The 23,271-nt window shown below is 33.8% G+C and overlaps 1 protein-coding gene across 1 annotated transcript in view; it reads left to right on the plus strand.

Moving 5' to 3' along the window:
* LOC122157531 overlaps positions 1–22,298 on the plus strand; it is a 30,583-nt gene extending 8,285 nt beyond the window's left edge. Inside the window, exon 2 of the mRNA XM_042813267.1 lies at positions 22,214–22,298. Within this exon, the coding sequence (XP_042669201.1) occupies positions 22,214–22,298 (85 nt within the window). The remainder of the gene's footprint in view (positions 1–22,213) is intronic.
* The last annotated feature ends 973 nt before the right edge of the window (positions 22,299–23,271 follow it).

The following is a 23,271-nucleotide window of genomic DNA, read 5'->3' on the forward strand; positions in this document are numbered from 1 at the left end:
TGGCCATTCAACAAGATCTCCTGCATTACATATGTTGTAACTCTTTAATTAATTACAATTCAGCAACTGTGACTGAATAGATAACATTTTTAAATCAAAAGAGTAACCAAAACGATCTTTAACTCTTGACTTAAAATCATACTGAAGTACAATAGTCCTGTTCTGTCTGGTTAATTACTTTCACTGATGATTGAAAGTAGCCTGATTTATTTATTACTTGCCTTTGTTACACCTCAATTTCCTGATTTTGGTAGTTTGGTAGGTTTATCAACTTACAGTCAGTATTGCTTCTCAAGTCACCATTTAAACACTTCTTTGATTAGGAAAGTAGATCTTTAATTATCTTCATCCAAATACTAAATGTGTTGCTGATGTTCTTCAAAGGCCTTTTTAAACTATTTTCTCTTGTAGCTAACAGTAAAAATTTCCGCGCACGTGTTCCAAAGAGCAGAGTGACTCTTGTGGAGTAGAAAATTGTACAAGCTGGAAATACATATTGGATAATACATATATTTGTGAAAGATTTCTGCACTGTACTTGTTTACAGCACCTATTCATATCTGAAGTATACATCTATACAAAAGCATGTAAATGGATGCTGATCAGTGCAAACTAGCTCAGGTCTGGAAGCCAGACAGTTGTATTAATGTGATAGTTTGTTAGTCAAAGTCTTCTGCTTTGCCAGACTCATCCACTGTGGCAGGCTTGCATGTGTAGCTTTTTTGGACCACCTCAGAATGTGGATTAGAAGTGTAATTTTTGCACCCATCTGTGTAGACATATACAAATCAATCACTGAGTGAGAAGGGAGTTTGCATTATTTTGATCAAAAATTATCACAGAACAATATATCAAAGTTTTTGGCTGAAATTTGGTGTTGTAAACTGACTGAAAATGTAAATAGATTAAGAATTTGATTATGTGGTTCTCACAGGAGCAAAATTTCCACTGTTGATAATAGTAAATGTTTGTAGCAAATAATAAAATTCTTGGAATGATTATTTGTAAAACTTCATGATACATATTTTAAAGGTGGAACTTTTTTTTTTTTTTTAGTTATTTTGGGTTACTCATCTGAGGAACTGGAGAATTATTCCTTACTTCTAGAAACAATTCTGATTTTTTTTTTTTGAAGTATTCGTTCTATTTATTTACAAATATGTATGATTTCTTTTACATGCCTCAGGCCATGTACTTTTTTTGTGAGTACATTTGGAGAGTTAACCCTTCCCTGAGTCCTGACATTAACCTCCACATCCAAACTTAGGCTAGTTCAATGTTTTCTGGGAAAATATTATTCAAAATTGACTTTTTTTCTAGAATTTCTACACATAATGAAGAAATTATACAGATTACTCCAAAATATTTTTTTCAGAACTGAGCATAATTAAGGTGTGGAGAAACAGTAGCACACTGGGGAAAAAAAAAAAACAACAAAAAACACATGTTTTAACAAAAGGGAATCCAAAATTTTTTGCATGATTTTTCTTGAGTGTTTTATCTCATTCCAGTTACTTTCTTGAAAGTGAAATGCTGCAAAGAAGTTTTAAAAATTAACTGTAATCATCCTGTTTACTGAGTGTGAGACAGAAAAAAAAAAAAGAAGCTGCTTCAAATCAATCCCTACAAATCTAAGTTATTTATAGAATCACTAATGATTCCTAGGAACCTTTGGAGAAGGTAATACTGTAGCATATGCACATTAAATTGCACATGTTAGTTTTGTTGGTTATACGCTCATGGTTAGCACTACCACTTATCTGTCCCTGTTATTACACATAATGATCTTTACTGATAAACTTATCCTCAATCAATAATTTCACAGATTAGGAAAGTAAGACAGAATATAGTTGCTTGAATGAGAGTGCTGTTAGCTGTAAATTTTTTTAAAACAGTGGTGTATTTGTCTTCTAAACAGCAGGAGTCTTTTGTAAGTCCTTTAGCAACTTTTTCTAATCTTTTACAAACTGTAAAATCTTAGCTGAAAGGCAAGCAGAAAAGAAATGTACAAATAAGACATCTGCTATTGTTATATGAGGGATGATATACAACCTGCTCTGAAGTAATAACGTTTTAACAAGGACTAGAGTCTTATCCAAAACGAGATCTCAACCACTTCATGTCTTCATTTACTGCATACATAAGAATGAAGTTTATAACTGGCAAATCTTATCATTAATGCTTGCAGGAATTCACAGGTATATAGTACAGTATAGTTTAGATCAGTCGGTTTGTAGCCAAGACACATCTTAACAGGTAAGGGCATCCGTAAACTGTCTTCAAAGTAGTGTGTTTGTACGTTGCTTATAAAACTATATTCACCATTATGAAGTACAGTAATGCTATGTCTGGTAAATTCAGCACTGGGAAGCTTGCATACCAGTAACGTATTATTTTCTAGCCCAATGAGATCAAGCAGCATATTATGCTCTGTTTAATAAAAACTATAGATATGGAGTGTTATTCCAGGATAATTTTATTGGGGTGTAAATGCAGGTATCTCTTAGATATGTTTTGTTATTTTGTAGATTTAAAAACAAGTTCTTAACTGCATTTTAGTGCCAAGTGAGATCTGGCAGGTTAAACTCTCAAAATTTTTGAAGTTGGCACAAAGTTACAAAACTATTAAATGTTGAGACAACTTCAGGACAGCAAGGAACTTTGCTGGCTGTACTGGGGAAGGATTAATGAGGAGAAAACAAACAAACAAAAAAAAATACACTTTTCAGCCATGTGTTAGAAGAAACAAGAATAAGCACTGAAGGGAACTTGTTTCTTTCTTGAAAGCCTTTTGGTTTAATCAACACTGAAATGGCTAATAGTGCATTTTAGTGCATTTCAGTACTTATTCAGTGTGTAACAGCTAGTTAGCTCTTCATATTTGTGACTACATTGTGAAATTGATGTGAACTGAAAAAGTGAGACCTATGTGCCATTCTTCTGTATGATGAAGTGTGGAAGCTATGACTTTATTCAAATTATGTAGTTCATGGGAATTAGTCCAGAGAGCCGGTGATCCAAAAGCTACATGGTAGAGCTTCTTAACTTAATATTAAATATTAAAAGTTAAAGCTTAAAAGTTACCTGGCTTTTAATTTGCATTGTGTTATTTCTTCCTTTCTTGAAGAAGACAAAATGTATTGCTCCTTACTTTACTTACAGGCAACTCAGAAGCATATTTTCTTTGCTTTTCTGTCTTTTGCTATGTGCTATGCATTAGTACATATTAATCAGTGCCAACATTTACCATGATGTGCTTTTGTTTTTCTGGAAATGTATTCCTGTTGTACAGGAACACCCTGTTGTCTAGGGTCAAGGTGTATATCTCCCAGATGCAGGTGTTAAAAAACATCATGACATCATGATGCTGTGAATCAGAATGTACCTGCTTTTGTCTGCTAAATATAGTTGCAAATGCTTCTTAACTTTCGGGAGAACTGTTAAAGGGATTCTAGTGGAAGAGCACTTGGGTCTAATATATGTTTGAATGTATTAGATTCAAATTACTGTAATATTAGAAAGAAATATAATTAGGACTAGTGTAACCATATGAGATAAACTTCCCAGATACAGAATGGAGTACAAATGTTGCTGTTAATGTCAGAATCCAGAAATGTGGATGTGATGGCTGACATTTTGTCCAGTGTATTGTCACTAAATTTATAAGATATGATATTGTTCTGAAGCTTAACTTATAAATGGCTTAAATGCACGACAAATTAAGATTAAAACCTATCTGAGGATTATCCTACATCTAACAGATATAGGAATAATATTCACAAAGGGGTGTTTCAGGGGGTTAACTTATATAATACGTTCATTAATGACACTGGGGCAGAAAATATACACTAAAAAGTGGTAGATGTTTGTACATACAAAAGCTAAGCTTTTATTCAAAAATACCTTACTGCTGTGACCTCGAAGTGTGTAGTAATACAAAATGGTCTGAAGGTCTGTAAAAAGATGAAAATAAGAACTTTTGCTATAAATGATACCTTCTTGACTGTTAATATGGAGAGCTGGAGGTTCTTGCAGATCTGATGTATTTCTAGTAAAGAAGGTAAGTATTGAGTCCGCTGTACAAGAAGTTGGTATATCTGAATGTCTGGAGTATTGTGGTGTGTACCTGGTTACTTGCTTGTGGTAAATATGAGTGGGTACCTGGTGAGATGGATGCAGCTGTGCAAAGCAAGGTTGAGCTACAAGGAAAACTCAAGAGCTTAGCTTGCTTTGTCTACTAAAACTACGACTAGGAGATGGTACAGTAGTTACCTATGAAAACATCAATGGGCAATAAATTACAAGGTGGGAAATGACTTGTTTAAAGCAAATTGCAGTTACGAAAAGAACAACTTGTCATAAACTGGGGCGTTATTAAATGTAAACTGAAAAATTATGTTTCTGCCCATAAAGTGAATGAGTTGTTGAAGCTGCCTTATGAATAGATACACTAGATGCAAATATTTTTAAAAGGTTTCCATATAAAGTTTCATAAAATTTTGTCAAGATTTATGTGATGTGGTTATTTAAGTAAGAGAGGGACTAGACTCATTCAACTGTGGGTTAAAAGGATGCACCTGAATTTCTTAACTCTTCTAAGTATTCTTTTGTTTCAGTCTTTTTCTCTCTTTCAGTAGATAAATGCCACTTAACAATCTTTCATAATTGCCAAGAACAATTACTTAAAATGTAAATGTGTACCCTGGCTTAGCAAAGAACTGAACTTCATATGTTGTTTTTTTTTCAAACTCTAGGACTTCTCACTGTCCTGGAGTGAAATCCATTTCCAATTGTATGGAGAGCTAGTTGTTGGAATACCTTCCTCATTTTGTGGAAGTTCTTAGTTCCACTGATAGATCAAAACTTACTACTTTCCTAGTATTTGGATTACTTGTTATGAAAAAAATTGGAAATATGCCTTAAATCTTCTTCCCATGCTTGTCTAGGTCCATTTCTTTGTTGTGTGTGGATGCCATGAGTGCTTAATTCTGCCCTCAAGAGTCATTGGGAAAAAAGGCAAAAGCAACCTTTTTTTTTTTTTCTTTTTCCTCAAGAGAAATGATCATTGTTTTTAATTATTCAATTTCAGAGCTACAGGAATAACATATCCAAAAACAATTTTTAAAATATGGGAAAATGCTGCTTGAGTTTCAGAGCTATAAGTAGCACGAACCGTAAGTTTTATTACATCATAATTTGTCTTGTAATTGTCTCACATTTTTAATTTATTTTAAGCATACTTGTCTTTACAGAAACACAGGAGGAGGTTTGTAGATAGAAGTTATATCTTTCATATCTTTTATTACACCAATTGGCATATTTGGAAAAGTTAGGCTTGCAGGCACACAAGCTGCTCTTCCCTGTGTGGAATAGCAGCAAAATAAAAGTTTAAAGCAGTTGCTCAGAGATAGCAGGCATACATCAATTCGTACATCTTTGGTGTTTGAGGAAGGGACAGGATGATATGATATGGGGATTCTGAGAACAGGACAAAGACAGATACTTCCTCTAGGGAAACAGGTCACTTATAGTGCATGGAGCACAGCGGAGTGGAGTGTGTGGAGGGAAAGAAGAGAGACTGAAATGTGCTACTAAAACATTCTCCCTGGAACTGGAAGATAGTGATAATCTTTTTGAGAGATCTTTTTTTAAAGTAATCATAGAGATGTGTTGTCAGAATTTGTTTCTTGCTCAGATGTGGTTTTCAGTCAGTTTGTTTGGATCTTTGTCAGGATGTTTTTAGTGGTGAGTTTTCTGAGTTTAAAGGCTCTTTGAAGGCCAAGGAGCTTTTTGGAACACATCTTCAAAATGGCTTCTTCTTCAAGTAGGGCTTATAACTGGTCAGTTTTCTCTTGAAGACCTGAGTATAAGGTTATCTGACATATCATGTTGGTTTTTTTTTTTTTTTAAAAGCTCTTTTTACAGAAGTGTGCTTGTTGACTGAGGTCTTCTTTGGGTGGTTTAAACAGTTATCATAAGATTCTTCAGAGTGAATAGGATGGTATCTGAAGATGCCTGGTTTGTGTGCATGTATGTTTCAGATGGCAGCAGGTTTGTGGAGTTGAATTTGTTAGTCTGTGATTTAGTATGCATTGTAGTTTATAAAATAGCATCTTTGATGTTGATCTTAATATCTAGGAAAATTTTTTAGCATAGGACTCTTTCAGGAACAGTTTGGCTAAAAAGTCATGATTATTGAATTTATAATTGCAGTAAGTGAGGAGATCCAATTCATGGTGATGAGAATGCTATTCATACATCTTATGACAAATGGACCTGGTGGTGCCTGTCTAATGCTGAGTAGTTGTTCCTTTATTTACTTCTGAAAGCTGATGCTTCTGTTAAAGACACGAAGAAAGGTTTGTGTGCCCTAAATTTATCTAGTATGTCTGATAATGCCAGCCGCACCAATCCTGCTTCTGTGCTAGACCAACTTAGTTACAACAAAGTACTGTATGAGAAATAAAACCTTTCTGCTCTTCAAGGCTTTTTTTTTTTTTTTTTTTTTTTTTTTCTTTTTTTTTTTGGAGTTCGTCTGCACTCAGGCTGACCTTTTCTAGCTCTGTTTCTAATTCTCTTCATATACTCATTTTTAGTAGGGGATATATGTTGTAAGTAATGAAGGTCAAATTTCTGAGCCCTTGTATGTTAACCCAATGATTCCTAGACCCTTTAATCCTTTCCTACAAGAGCAGCTGTAGTAATAAGGGTCAAGGGGGTGTTAGGGATTGAGGTCATTAGCTTTTTGGTTGTATTTATTCATTTTGTTGGTGTTTTTCACTGATCAGTCTTAATGAATGTTATCCATTCAGTTGTATGGTATTAAATGGCATTTGACCTTTCCTGCAATGTGAATATTTGATTCTTATGTTTATTCTCCTTTGACTATAAACTAACATTGTTTTTTAGATACGGAAAGAAATTCTTTCACTTTATTATGCTGTGAACTGTCTGTTGGGTTGAATACTTACCTTATCATTAATGTACATAAAGTCACATCCCACTGAAGGAATGGAAAAACTTCACTGAGTTCAATGAAAACTTATAGCACTCCCTTTGATAATAGTCATAATTTAATACAAAAGTGCTTGGATCCTTATGGCTTGCAACAAATAAACTGCTAGGTTTTGTGTTACTGTTTAAAGCAGCAACTTTGTCGTCACTTCATCACACCATTGCATAACATGCAGGAAGACTAGAGAATTTGTCCATCAGTCCAGTATATGCATAAAGCTAAACTGTTAGATTCATTTATACTCAAGTTTCCATCTACCTAAGGAAATCTAAGGACAATAAGCTTTAAAACATATCCTGAATATTGACTAATTTCTTCTTTTTTAAACTCAAACTGCATACTGTGCAGTAGACCCCCTAACTGACTGTCATACTTTTGGCACTCATTCTTCTCTTGTAGTTAAAATAATAAAATAATAAATAAATATATTTATTATATATATATTATTATTTATATATAATTATTATTATATTATATAATAATAATAATAAAATAATTTGGTTTATACTTTAATGTTTGAAGGGTTCTCAGTTGCTGCTGGTGAGAAGTGATTTCTGCACAGTGAAGAGGGAAGAGTTTATCTTGTTTGGTGTTGATTTTAGTGGTTTGTAGGCTTGCTCGTTAGATATTATACTGAGATCAGCTAACTTCATTAAAAGTCCTTCAGGTGATAGTTATATTTGGTTACCACTGAGTTGATATGGATCTGAACCAGAAACGCAGAAGTGAGAGGCTTTCTATCCTAGTAACAATTTCCTGAACCTTCCATTCTCCTATATTAAGAGGGGTTTTTATAGAGTGGAAAAATGCCCCATCATAAAGCTGTAAGGTTAAAACTACAACCCCTCTCCCTTCCCCAACACTCCTTAAACTATGGATCTTGTTTGCTCTGGGAAGTGAACTGCGGGAGGAAGCCAGATGGCAGCTGTATTGAGCTGCTGCTTTGTTGTGCAGGATGGGTGCCCCTCCTCCCTCCTCCAAAGCAAATGTTGATTCACGATGAGGGGTTTATATATCAGAATGAAGGATTCGTATGATTTTTTTTATTATAATGCCTGTTTTTTTAATAGTGTGCAAAAGAAATTGATCCTCTGCTCAAAAGAAGGAACATTTTGAGATGTGTATGTGGCAGAGTTGTATAATTTTAAGGTGAACTTTCTAAAATGGTACACATAGCCATGTTATTTTTACTGCTCTCAGTTAAACAGCCCAAAGTGCTGTATGAGCATAGCATGCTTCTTGTAAAGCGTAATCCAAGGAGAAAAAATGTTCTGTATTTTGTTTTATGGTAAAATAATTTTTTTGTAATGGACTAAAAAAATGGAACTTGTTTAAATAAATTTCTAGCCAGAGAGTGATTATTAAATTATAGCAGAGAAGGTGCATGAATTGACCCAATATACTTCATACAACCTGCACAAAGTCTTTGAGTGCTTCATGGAGCTTAAAAACATTAAAATTCTGGAAATTAACTTGGTTATCTGGGATTACCAGTGATGTGCTTGCATATATTGCAGAGAACCGTAAACTCTGCAGTCCTTGGAAGCTAATCCTCCAAGCTGAATTTTTTTTTTGTAATTTGCATTTCTTCATAAAACAAAATTACATTAAATTTATATACTTTTTAATTGTTGGCAGACTTGTTTGATTGCTGTTGTATTTGTGATGCAGAATATTTAAAGAATTTTACGTTTCCAAAAGTGCCAAATTGAATCTTCATGTAAGCCCATACATGTACAGTATAAGGTATGGAGTGTAATTAACTAGAACTTGGTTTCTTTTCCTGGTGATGAGGTCATCTTATAAATCCAAGAGAAATGAATAGTTATGACAAGAGGAGCTCACCATTCTGTTGGATACTGTTATCAACAACAGTTTGCCATAAACTGCTTTATAAACAATGGAAATAGCATAGAAACTTAAGAATTAGGAAATGGTGTTATTAACAAGCTACATTTTTAACTGCCATGGGGTATTTATTTAGACTGCCTAGTGTGTTTCAGAATGTGCTTTTTAATGTAAATAGCTACAAACAAAAAATTCAGATCCTCAGATGAATGTCAGAAATGAGCCTTAACAAAATATTTTTAAGAATTTGTACCAAATAAAGCAATGTGGTTTTCCCTCTTTCTTCTTCTCTTCCATGCTGGCTGACTATCTCTCCTTTCTGATGACAGTTTGTATCTTTTATAATGCAGATATGAGAGAGAAGGAGGGAATAACTCTGTAGTACAGGTGGAAACATTCAAAAAAACCCTAACTTTTAAAGTAACTGAATTTTTAAAACTGATATTACTCTCTCTCAATATACCACATTAAAAAGTATCGTATGGTGCCCGGCATCTTCAAGGCTAGTAATATAAGTAAATATCTGCAGCAATCAAGATCACTGAGAAGTGATGTGCATATGGTTTATATATAAATAAACACATATCTATGCATTTCATGTCTTTGTGTATATTACTATCTATAATAGACATATATGTTGAAATCTGTGTTTCACATCAAACCTCTACAGTATGCGTCATGAGGGAGACAAGACCCATGTGTTTTGCAGAAGCTTTTAAAGCTGTTTCATTTATTTTATTAGCCTTTAATGAATGTAATTAGAACCCAAGTAATTAAATGCAATTGTGCTCAGTATGTTCCTGTTGTAAATTGCCCTAAACAATGTGCATGGTGTGAACAAATTTGTGGGATTAATAGAGGATAGATAATGTTTTTGGATAGTATTTCACACTAAACGGCTGCAGAGAGAAACAAAGAAGCTGGCGCAGTGTCATTAATCTTAGTCAACTGGCAGTTCTGGTGTAATTTGCATGACTTAGACAGTGACACAAGATGGGGCTAGCTTGGGATGGGTGTTAGATCACTGGATACATATGTATTTATTTCTCTTTAGTGCTCTGATTTATAAGTAGAAAGAAGTTTGTTTGAAGAACCTGATTCATTCTGTTTTCATCTTTGTTTTTATCTTAGATTAACAGAATTTCTGGCAGTATATTTTGTTTGTGCCTTTGTTTTTATAGTTAGCATATTGGTCTATGGATATTAAAAAACATCTGTGCATCCTTGTCATCATAGAAGAAAGGCAGATGTGCTATGATTGGATAGTGGGTTGCTAGTGGAATAGGTTTTTTCTTTCTTCAGTTTGTTGTCTTGTTTCCTGGTGTAACATTAGGATAGAATGAGATTTGTTTCTAAACAAAGCTGTAGCGCTTATAGTTACAAGGGCTGCTCCAAAAATAATGCCTCCTATTTAATAAGTTGGTCTGCAATGTTAGAGGCAGATACTGATGGTATGACAGTAGAGGTTGAATTGTTTCAATAGCATTCCATTAAATTCTGTTGTCATGCAACAGACAGTAGCAGAGGAGAGGGGCAGTCTGACAAAATGGTGTCTGGCGTGGAAGAGCTTGTGATACAAAGGTGTGGGATTGAATTCCTCCATGCAGAAAGGGTTGCGCTCACTGACATTCATTGATACTTGCTGAACATTTATGGAGACTGAACAGTGAATGTGAGCACAGTGAAGTGGTGGATGGTGCATTTCAGCAGTGGTGACAGTAAAAGTGAAAAACAAGCCATGCTCCGGATGGCCATGCAGATTTCTATGAGCACAATATGCAGGCTCTTGTTTATTGCTAGTGCGAATGCACAGCAAATGGTTGTGACTGTGTTGAAAAAGAGTGATGTATAGCTGAGAATTTCCTCTTTTAAATAGTGTCATTGTGCTCTTTGTTTCTGTTGGAGCTTCCATGGAAATAACTGAGGCATTACTTTCAGAGTGACCTGCATAAGACATGCATTTTCATTCTTTATTCCATTTGTCCACATATTCTAAAAATCGTTGAATGAATATAACCTGATTGAGTAGAAATACAACTCAAAAACTATAAAATGCTTGTTATATTTTAGTAGAGCAATAAGTTCTCTCAAAATAGTGGTGACTGCTGTAGCTAATTTTCACAAGAGTTTTCAAATGCCCTAGTTTGGCTTAACTGAAATGTTCTTAAACACAGTCATCTGAAAATGTATGTCAAAGTGAATTGCTTTGCTGGAAAAGTTAGAACAGATATATCCCATTAGCTTCAGGTATTAGAAGATTGAGTCAAATTTAATTTGAGCCTTGTTAGGTATTTCTGTCCCACACTCTAATATTGTTTTCAAAATAGTTCCCACAAAAACTTTACCTTTCTGTAAAGGACATGGTCCGTTTTATTAGAAAAGTAAAAATTGCCTATAGCTAAACTTAGATTCATAAAACAGAATCAAAGAATCATTTTACGTTGGTGAATACCTCTAAGACCTTGTCCAACTGTGTGCCTGCCACCAATTTTGCACAGTAAACCATATCCCTAAGTGCTATATTCATTGTTTCCTTAAACACCTCCAGAAATAGTGCCCCCAACATTTCCATAGTAAACCTGTTCCAATGCTTCACCACTCATTTTGAGAAGAAATTTTTCCTAATATCCAACCTGAACTTGACCCGTTCCTTATCACTGAAATCTTCCTATAAGTGTATTTAGTATATATTTTCTCCAAGCTTTTGAATAACAGATATACCAAAAACATTTGTGCTGAACTTATTCATGTAATGTTTCTGGAAACTGTTAACTCTCTCAAATATATCATTTATGCACACCTAATCATGTTGTAATGACAGTGTTAACATAGTTGTGCAGTAAAAGTGAATGATGAGTAAACAAGGGATCTTCAGAACCCCTTAAGAAATTTCAGTCCTGTATATAAACAGGAAGGGATTCTTACTTCAACAGTACCTGGATCTTTCTATTGTAAGTTTTCAACTCAGGAAGATCACACTTAACCAGATCTGAGGAATAGTGACATAGGGTATTCTGAGGCTGTTAGGGTTTAGTAGTTTCCTGTTGTGCATTTCTAAGTGTATTTTCAATACATCTAAAATATTATATTTAATTTAAGCTATTTCATTTTAGCTTCATTTTAAAATTACATTATTTTAAGTTTGGAAGTTAAATTATAGAAGTAAATAGTACTGTTCCTATCTGTACTTAATGTTAGTCAACTAAATGTAATTTTGATGCTTCCTGGCTCCCCAATAGTTCAACACATTCCTAATGTTTCCGTAAGGCAACTAAATTAAGAAGTCCTGAGTATTTAGATTAATGTTTCCTGATAACTTATTCTTTTTAGAAGTTCAATTAGATTAGTAGTTCTGAGTCTTCATTCTGTAGAGTTTTAGTCCAGCAGAACTACCCAGAGAATTAAGCTACTCTAGATATGTTGCAGTAAAGTAGGAAAGGTGGACCTGAATATAGTTTGATATTTTTTTTTCCTCTCTTCAGATAGTCAAAATAAACATTTCGTTTTCCAGTAATGCAATTTGGAGATGCTAATATACATGCACAGAGGACTAGCTATTGTAGAGATCTCCACTCTTGTTGAAAAGTCCTGACATGCAAGAGTTTGAACTCAACTTGATTGTTCTTGTGTCAACTCTACATCTGCTTCACTGCACTAAACAACATTGTTGGCACTGTGTATTAGCCAAAATGTATTTAGTGTGATAAACCAATTACTAAGCAATATTTAAGAAGGCTCCTTCCAACATCCAAATAGTAAAGACAATATGAATTTACATCTTTGTTTTGCACGAGCAAATACACATTATTCTTCTCTCTTGTGGAAAAAGCCTATTGTTATTCCTTTGACCAATGTAATGTGCAAAACAACAAAAGTAATTAATTAACAATTCATGAAAGTAGCTGACTTCTATTAATGTGCCACTGACCTTAGCACCACTATCCAACATTTAAAGGCAAAGGACCATAATATTTATTATGAGGTCAGGCATATTGATAGAGCATTAAAATGAGTCATATTTAGCTCACTGCATGGGAATTATGTTAATGAAAAGGGTGTCAGAGTTTCAAAGATTTTAAGTGACTGAAATGTTATTTGATCTAGAATTTATTTGGCATTTATTCTGTAAGAATGCAGAGCAAATGATTTATAGGGTTTGTGTTTGATGTGAGGTTTCACTAAATGTTGAGGCACAATTTTTGCTTACCTAAAGCAATGAATTCTGTGGGAGGTAGAGCCTTCCCTTTCTGACTTCCCAATTATTGGCTTGTTTGTTTTCGCATAGAGTTTGGAGAACTTAATCCTTCTGGTTCATTGGAACAGATTGCTATAAACTATATAATTCTAGAAGAATAATGTAACTTTTGAAATTATTTTCTAATGTATTTGTAATTAAAATCTTTCATTTTTTTCTATGCGGACTTATTCTGCATGTGTTTGTCGCTTTGTTACACAGAGATTTTTTTGAAAATAAGGGAATGAGGGAGAAGAAGCAAGTATATCTGGATCTGTGATTCTGTGATTTCTGTGTACATTCAGTGTACATGACTGTAATGTGGATAATTTTAGAATTCAGATTTAAGTTCAAATGAGATATGAAAATTGAATTCTTTGCTGTTACTAAATGATAGTAATTTTTTTCTTTTGATAATTCTATCACTTTGAACTGTATCTGCTATATTTGAGTTATCCAACTGAAATGAAGCCTATTTTCAATTAAGAGCAGAACTCAGGATAGATCCTGAGTAAAATGTAATTGAATTGGGATACTATTGAGAAGTTGGGTTTAATTTTGAATTTACACATTCGATATTATATTCAAACGATATCTGAAAGTCTTCGGGCTTGAGTTTGTGGTGATGTAAAACAAAGTAATATTTTTCATGTATGAATTCACAAAAGCAAAAATGCAAGACTCGAAGAAGACAAACCTCCCAATTTCCCATTTAAAGTTGCTTAAACTTTACATGTACACGGCAATTCACAGATCCCCTTATCATGTGATTAATTCTATCACAGTTTGAGGTAAATGGGAGAGAGAATTCCTTATTACCTGTGAATAACAGAGATCCCTGATATGATTTTCTTGGATTCCACTTTGATTCAGATCGCTATTCTGTTTTAAATCTTATTATGCTGCTAATTTCAGTTTTACCCTGAAAGAAATTTTGTATGCTTTCCAAGGCATTTACATTTCAGTGGCTTTCAAAAACATTTTAGATGTGAAACCTTTAGCAAGGGGTAATTGCAACTTACAGACTTTTAAATTAATAGAACACCTAGAGAAATTAAATTTTCTTGGTGATACGAAGCAGTAAATCCTACTGGTGTTTTCTAGAACTAAGGAGATAAAGATTGATCTTATGTCCAACATTGTAGAAGGGGCCAGTTTTGTGACTGATTGACATGGGGGCATTATTCTTACATAGTTTTGTATTCAGACTGCATTTATTTGGTATCTCCAGACATGAAATAGCTAGCACTGTTTCATTAATTCCTTTTCAAAATTCATTTCAATGCATTAATTTATATTATATGACATTTTTTTATTATTTAATCACAATATTAGCAATTTATCTATAATTGTTAGATATTAATCTTAGTAGTAGATTAGTATCATTAGATGTTATTGAACATCTTAGAACTAGATGTCATTTCTTGTTATTAAAATGAAGAATATCAATGTAATCTAACTTACATATTAAAAAATAGATATCTTCATGAGTAGGTCAAAATGCTTGAACATTTCACATTGACTTAAACCAGACAAGATGCATAGAACTTTAGCCACTGCAAGGACTTCTCCCTTTTGTTTTCTTTAGTACACTGACTTCATAAAGAAGTAAATGCAGTACATAGCAGGATGTCTTTCAGCTTTATCGATATTCCATGTCCTCTTGCATCTTATGTAAAAGGAATTGAAATGAATGCTCCTATGTTGTATTCACTTGTTAATATCGCAATTTTTGTTGTACCAATGTGGTACTTATATGTCTGCATACACTTCTACACATACAGTTTTTTACCACTGAGCTGACTGATCAGTAGGAAAGCTGTACTTGCATAGCAAGCAAATTAGGAAACATTTTGAGACAACATCCAGAGTTAATTTAAATCAGTTTTCTATTTCATCTATTTTGTTATCCTTCAACAAGTAACAGTCCTCAGGATGTGTGTTTTAGCAGCTCAAGGGACATTTACATCTTCATGACCAACTAGTTTTATATGACAAGTAGATTCTAAAATATTGTTGTTTTAATGTACCTTTGCTGCAAAATTTTGATATAAAAATTCGCGGAGAATCCTTTATTTTGGTAGAAGATGGAGATTTATTATTACAACACTCACTGATTTTTGCATGTGGGTAAGACTCTTGAAAATACCTTAGCAGGGAAATTATATAAATACTTACTGTTTACTTTTTTATCATAAAATACAGATCTTTCCCTTTCTGTTGATGTGCTATAGTGCTGCAATTAAAAACAAAAGTAGCATTCTCAACATCATTCCAGCTCTGTCATGCTTCTCTTTCTCTGCTAGTAGATGGCAAGATACAGCCAATGGTATTTTTGCTTGTAATCATGAAATCTGTTGAGGGAAAAAATTCTAAAAATCTAGTGGAAGTGGAAAGGGAAATATTAACAATATTATTCAACATATGTGACTATACATAAAGAATTTGTCCATATTCATATCATAGTTACATGGAATTTGTTAGAAAAATTTAGCTTTGTGAGCTAATAAAAGTCAAAATTCATACTTTATTCTAACTATGAAATGCTTGACTAATTACATATAATTATTTTCAAAGGGAAATTGTTTCTCATATGAAAATGTTCCTGATTCAATTAAGAAATATCTTTGTATTCTCTGCTATAGCTAAGTAGCAAACAAGAATATAAGCCCATGTCAAAAAGAGCAAAGTCTATTTCAGAGTAAATTTCAGCCCAGGTGCAGTTATGATTTTTGTTATATTTGGAGATGAACAGAATAATAGGAGCAGAACTAGTTTTGACTTCCACACTTTGTTTTGTTTTCTTCTGAACTAAATGTATTTTTAAAAAGCAAACAATAGAATTGGAATAGAGGTGGGATTCATCTGAAATTTTTTGCTTAAATGTATTTACTTTAACATAATTTATAACAGATACACTTTATTAGGCCCAGGACAGAATTTTCTACAAACTGACAAAGGCTTTTAAGTAGTAAGCTGCCCAATGATCAGTATTCTGTTTCCCTGCTGTCTGTTTAAATCTGGGTCTTGAATTCGTATTGCCCATCTCACAAGTATGGGATGCTGAGCTGCCCATCTAGTGACATGAGTGGGGGTGGCTTCTCTACTCCTGAGGGAGCTGTTTAACTTTTAATTAATCCAGGAGCCAGATCAAAGAGTTCAGAAGTACTCACATGAGGGCTCAGCGTAGGTACCACCTTTACCTGCTTTATTGCCAGTGGTAGTTCCCATTTCCTGAGGTTGCATTTTCCAGCTTGTGTCCAGCTATTGTCTTGAAATGTCTTAATGCTGCTACTGATGGATTACTGTTGAAGAGCTGCTGCCTTATGCATGGCAGGATTGTTCAAGCACAGAGATGGAGATGATTGCTCAGGATAACCAGTTATTTGGTAGTAGGTCACACATTTAGGATATCACAAAGTAGTGATGCAAGCATCATATGAGTGCCTAGGACCATTACTGATTGACTTCAGTTATTATCTTTTGCAGCTGTACTGTGCTAGCATGACTTTATGCTCATTGCCAAGTGGTTCATCATCATGCACCTATAAATATAGTAGAGAACTTGCTATGCTATTTGCTCTCTTTCATGGTCTCTTAAGAAATCATTGCCATCACTGCCATACGTTGCTGTTTTTTAACTGTACTTTCAATGATAATTTAATCATTATATTTAATTTTTCATAGTAATAAACTAATTTCACATTTTTATCTATTCTGAAAAACAAAAGGGGCAAAATAATTATAATTTTTTTCAGGGATATTGACTGATGATTCTGTTCAATTTCATGACTTTCTAGGGCAAAAATCTTTTTTCTTATATTCTTACATCTACGCCGCCACAAATTTTAGAAGTATTTTTGTTCATTAGATTTAATGCTCAAATATAGTGGTCTACAGTACATTAGTCTGAAATAGTGCTCTTTCTGCTTTGCCAGATTTGTCTCAGGATCAATTTTTTGAACTCTCTCAATGTTAGAAAACATCTATGAACCAGCTCTCTCCAGCCTTTGGCAGTCTGGCTGAAGGTAGTTAGAAATGCAGATGATGCTTGATTAAGAACACTGGTTGTCCAACTCTCTTTCTTCAGAGTAATAGAGCACCAAGAACGTTGGTGATTTCTTGTAGCGTCTTTTCTGGATTTGGCGGCTGAAGAAATTGATATATGCCCATTGGAATTTGTGAAAGTCTTTGCAGAGATTTTAGCCTACGGCAGACTGGGCCTAAAGGAAGCAATCCCCAAAGAGACAGAGCCTGCAGCTGTGAATTTAAATGTGTAGTAGGAAATGTCAGATTGCAGATCCAGAAGAAAAGGCATGCACTGAAGACTAGGGGAATTTCTGCCCTAAGATCTATCAACTATTTTCAGAACCATGAAGCAGAGAGCTGTTTATGTTTGTTACTACTTTTTAATTCCTGTTGGCAGTGACATGCAGACTATGAAATGTGTTAGGCTTGATTTACATAAATCAGAAGGTTGTCAGCATCTTCCCTTTAGATGTCTATGTTGCCTTAAAATCCAAACTGATGACCTCATTGTAACACAAATAAATAGTGTTGGTAAATGTTATTATAAATTTCTTCTATTACTGAACATACAGATGGAAATGCAAAGTTAAAATTTGTGATATTTTCTTACATACACTATGCTTTGTTACCAGTCTTCCATATTTTTGAAACATTGTTTTTCCATTATCAAAAAAGGATGGATTCTGTTTTTTTGGGGGGTTGATCATATTCACTTAATTTGGTCTTTTGTTGAAAATAGAATTTCCTTATTGGTAGACCCCTTTGTATCAATACAAATGTAATTTTGAGATCCTTTATCTGTCCATCATAATGAAATGAAAAAAGAGGAAATATTTACATCTCTTAATTGAATGATTATTTCTGTGTGTCATCAAGTACTGGCGAGTGCAGATATATTGTTGGAAAGAGTAAGGGAAATACTGTAATTATAATCAGAAAAGTTCTAGATAATTTCACGACTGCCAAGAACATCTGTAATTTTACATGCTTGTAGCATACTAGGATTACCTAGTTGATTAGATGTATTGTTAGATACTTATATTAGGGATGGTTGTTCAGTTTTATCCCAAGGCATTAATTTCTCATGAAAGGAATTTACTGATCTCAGTGTACTAATCACCAATTCAACTTTCTGGTTCACTGTACTCGTATTTTTTAACATAAACACGATTTTGTTCTAGATTTCAGAATAAATATTGAGTTTTATGTGAAATGCACAACTATCCTTATAAATCATGAGTTTTGTACAGCCTATCCAAGAAGATTTTTGGTTTGTTTGTCATAGGTATAGTACCAAAATAACAAAGTGTTTTTTTGAGTTACTATTAATATATATTGCAACATGAATTACATTTTGCAACATAAATATCTGTAATTTTTATTACACAGGCACTGCCCTTCCACCTTCCTATATTCAGATAGTGAGACTACGCTACTAATGGGTAGATTTCCACATTTTCGTCTGTTTTTTGGTGTTTTCCTTAGTGGATACTACCAGCTATGTGAAGTCATCTCATTACTTGAAACAAACTGCTTAGGCTTGGACTTTTTAAAATAAAACTTTTTTTTATGTCACCCTTATAAATGTGCCCTTTCCAAATTCTTCTTGCTTGCTTTTACAATAATGAAAAGACTAAAAAGACCATGCTTGCAATTAAAAGTCATTTTTAAATAACCTCAGAAGATTGTTTCTAGAAATCAAAACATCTTCATAGTACAATTTCTAAGGAAAGAAAGACAAGTGACTAGGATCCCGTACTCTTTACTGTAGTCTACATTAATTATCTTCTATTAAAAAATGACAAAGACCTTTTTGAAAGGGAATCTGGCACTCTTTCCACAGAAATGATGGCAGACACCCTACTCTCTGCTGATTTCTTGACACTTCTAATTACCTGTATTCATTTGAAATCGTTTCCTTTGTAGTGAGTTATTGGCATGATTTTCAGAGAACAAGAGGAAAATGGAAAACATTTTAGCAAGTTAAGAAAAAAAAAATCAACAGTATCATTGTTTGCAGCTTTTGTTGAAACTACCTATGTGAGTCATTTGAGGGACATGAAGGTAAATGAAAGGTTATACTTTGCCCTGCACGTTGTCACTGGTATTTGTAATGTCAATAACTGTAGAAGGTTGTCAGGAAACTGGAGAGATAAAGGTCAATAGCAATGACAAATATATCACTGTATGTGTTTGAATATGCAATATCAGCCCAATCTCATGGTGGAGGTTTTCACACCCTGGAAATATCAATCAGGTGCTGTATCAGAACTATTCATTGTTTTCTGTATACTTAGAATTAAATGGGAGATCAGTAGGTTTAAGTTTTAGCATGTTTACATTATTTTTTTCCAGCTTATATTTTTTTCATTTAATGCAGAGCAACAAGTTACTATGTCAAAAAGATATTTTCTGTTGAATAAAACACCAACAGATTGAAAAACAAAATACAAAAAAAAAGGGAACAAACATTATTCTGGGTTCATTAATGTGTTATGGGGCATTGAATGTTAGTTCCTATTTAACATCTGATATTGCTACAGCTTCCAAATTATTTTTGCAAACCATGGCTTTCTGATAATTGTATGTAAAGCAATTTTTTTCCTATTTTAACAAAGGCAGTGGCATCTTGTTCAAAGTGCCTTTAACAGAAACAGAGGCACTTTATTTTTCGTATAGCAGTTCTTAAGAGCTCTGTTAAAGAAAGCGACCACAATGTACAGTTAAATGAATGTATAAAGGAATAATCCTTTAGAGAGAACTATCTTACACTTGAACACATCAAAACACCAGCATGTGACTTGTTACAGATGTGGTTCTGATTTAGGAAAACTTCTCACTTGACATATAGGAGTGCTAAATCACAATTCATTGCCTTGTAATGTGGTTTTCTGTGATTATGAAAAATGGCAAAATGAAAGCTGAAGAACTTCAGTGTGTCACAAGACATTGACTGTGAAAACAGCACTTAAGTTCAGGGCAAAGCTTGAAGTAGAAAAGTAGGGGAAGGACAAAACAACATGGAGATGAGTATGAGAATAGCAGGAAGGAAGTATTGCTGCAAGAGTCTTGTTTGGGAGACAACTGGAAGAAGTACTCTTACTGGGTAGAGTATATGAAAAAGTGACTATGGGGAGCTCAAGGAAAGGTGAACACAAATTGTATGCTGATTAGAGATACAAAGTCCAATATAGTGGGGAAAAAAAAATTGCAGACATGATAAAGGCACAAAGATACTGTTATATGGATCAGAACATGATAACTATGAAACTTCTACAAATCCAAGTTTTTAAAATAAGCCAACCATAAAACTGTTCACTAACTCTAATCAGTGATCTCGCTCTTCCCCTGAAAACTGCTTCCCTTTACGAGATGCAAGTCCTTTGTACTGCTAGGGTAGCCAATGAAGAGCCCTAAAATTCTGACAATTTCAGCACATAGAGTTTTGTGGTAGCTTTTGAATGACTTGAATGATCAAGTGGTTCAAACTTTATTCAGTTTATAAAAATAGTGACTGAATTTGGTGATGTATCTTCTGAGTGTATTTAACATTGAGTTTTAATTTAGTAAGCCTTTTTATGTACTTAAATAGTATTTTAAAAATCGTGTATGCTGCTCAGGAAAGCGCTTAAGAATCTGATCATAAGAACATATCTTTCAAAGTTCAGAGAGTTTAAGGAAGTCCTTGAAGAAGTCCACTGTTGGCTGAAGTTGTTTTTCCTGGGTCATTTCCTAGAAATACTTTTGACCTCCAAATTTTTTTCCTGAGAGTAAACATCCTAGCTGAGTTTCCCAGGACATAATAATAACTAAAAAGGTAGCAACCCTTATTAAACTCATAGAAGTTTATCCTTCCATTCTTAGCTAATTTTAAGCAATATGTCACCCAAATAATTTGGAAAAGTTTTTCAGATTCTTAAAAGAAAGTAATCTCATTTTAAAAGAAAAATTACTCTTTTTTGAGATATCACAGCTTAATATCTTAAAAATATGTGAGTGAAAAGCAAGATATGTACCTTAATCAGTTACTGAAATGCAATTCAATAAATGATTCAAGTAATGTTACAGTACTGTCTGAGAAATGGCCTGTAGTCCTAGACTGTTCGTTGCATACCCTGTTGTTCTATGAATTTTGTTGTATGTTGAAATTTTTGTCATCCATGTACATATGGTGCCTGGCACAAATGATGATTGATGCATATGATAATATATGATTCTTTTTTTCTCTCTCCCTCACTTTCTCATGCCTTCCCTCTTTCTCTTTTCCTTTAACTCCCCATTTCCATCTTCTCTATTTCTGTCTCCTATTCATCCTCCTCTCAGTCACACCCTTCTCTCTCTTTGTGCTGTGGTACAAGGGTTTTCTTTTAAAGTACTTTTTAAAGGTACATGTCTGCCTGTTGCTTTATTAGGTTTCACCCTGTCTCTTTCACATACATACAGGCATGTGATAGGTTTTCCATCTGAAAACAGTCCTGGCCCTTATAATAGACCAATCCTTCTTAGATTTGCTATTTTCACTCAAATTCTTAATTGTATCATTGTCCACATTCTGCATTCAAGATCATGACATTGCTACAAGATGACTGCAATTACAAGGCTGTGAAGAGACATTCACGCTGCTGTTTTGAATCTGCATTTTACCTCTCTGGAATGGGGATAATCTTTCAGCAGATGAAATCTCTTTGTGTGTTTTTGTGTGCAAGAAACAAGAAGGAATTCACATTGTGCTACATAGCTATCATCCTGTCTCCTATATACTGTGAATACATGACTGAGAATTAGATGCTCCCTAAACCTTGATAATTTGTAGGCCAATATGCATTTCTTTGAAAATGGAAAAAAATTAAATACTTCTGAAGTATGCATTTATCTCCTGTACTTGTGTGAACTGAAACATCACATAGAATCAGGCTGACTGATTTTCTGATTTTGTTAGCTTGGATATGCTTCATATAGCAGGGAAAGTTCTGTAGATACAAATACTTGAAGCAAACTTTCCAGTTTGCGGGGCATGACCAATTACCGAGAGTGCCTTGGTATTCTTTTGCAGATAAAATGGTGCTGTGCTTTGTTTTATTTTGCAGAGATTCAGCACGTGAACACTGTCTGAACTTCAGAAGAGAACTGTCCTGCTCCAGAGTGAGTACTGCCTATTCTCTCACAGAATAGGAGTGTCCATACATTGCCAGTAGTTCATAATAAAGTAGATCTTTCCCGCTCATTTTCTGTTCTTACAATTCAGACATTTATTTGCATTGCTTAATATCTCAATAACATACAATATTTATTAATTTTATTACCAGTTCAACTACATAGATTAATGTGTTCTTATGCAATAATGGCAGAAACCTCTGTATTTTAAGAACTTATGAAAGTACTGAAAATAATTTGGTTCACTCATGAATTTATTCTTATTAAAACTGAGATTACTGTATATTTTATAATATGTAGATACAAATGTAATGAACCTAAGAATAGACTCATGCAAGTATCTCCCAGTTTCCACCTTGCTATTTAATGCATAATTTTAAAACCCTCACATGTGAAATGATTTTTATTTAGAAATACATATTTGTGATTTCTTTTTGACAAAGAAAGGCCTTTTGTTCTGCTTTCTTCAACAGAACCTCATTCTGTGACTTTCTACTGTCCCCTAGTGGCATTTTAATCTTTGTAACTATTGTGATATTGCTATTCTGCATTGCTTCTGTGGTTTTCTGTTTTTTTTTGAGACTATCATTAACAAACATCTAAAATACTATTAAACAACCCATCAACTGACTGTGGAAGCAATAACATTGCACTTTAGTCCAAGCGGTCCTTTCAGATATTTTAAAATGATATAAACAAAGCCAGCAACCATATGCTATCTATATAATGCATTACTTCATTACAGTAAACATTTCAGATTTGCAGAATGTTAACACAAACCTGATGAAAGAAAAATGTTATTAGTTGTGACGAGCCTATACATACCCTACAGTAGCTAAAATGTAATCTGTGACAGGTTAGAGAATTGTCAGTAGTCTTGGAGCATGCATTCCAGCTATTCCTTTTATTTTCTTCCCTTTAAGCTCACACTGCATAACCATTAGATTGTTTGCAAATTTTCTATACCCCACAGTGTCACTTTTACATCAAA

This window comes from Centrocercus urophasianus, unplaced genomic scaffold (genome assembly GCF_019232065.1).
Source record: "Centrocercus urophasianus isolate 14NV4802_14NV808 unplaced genomic scaffold, USGS_Curo_1.0 seq_14, whole genome shotgun sequence".
NCBI lineage: Eukaryota > Metazoa > Chordata > Aves > Galliformes > Phasianidae > Centrocercus > Centrocercus urophasianus.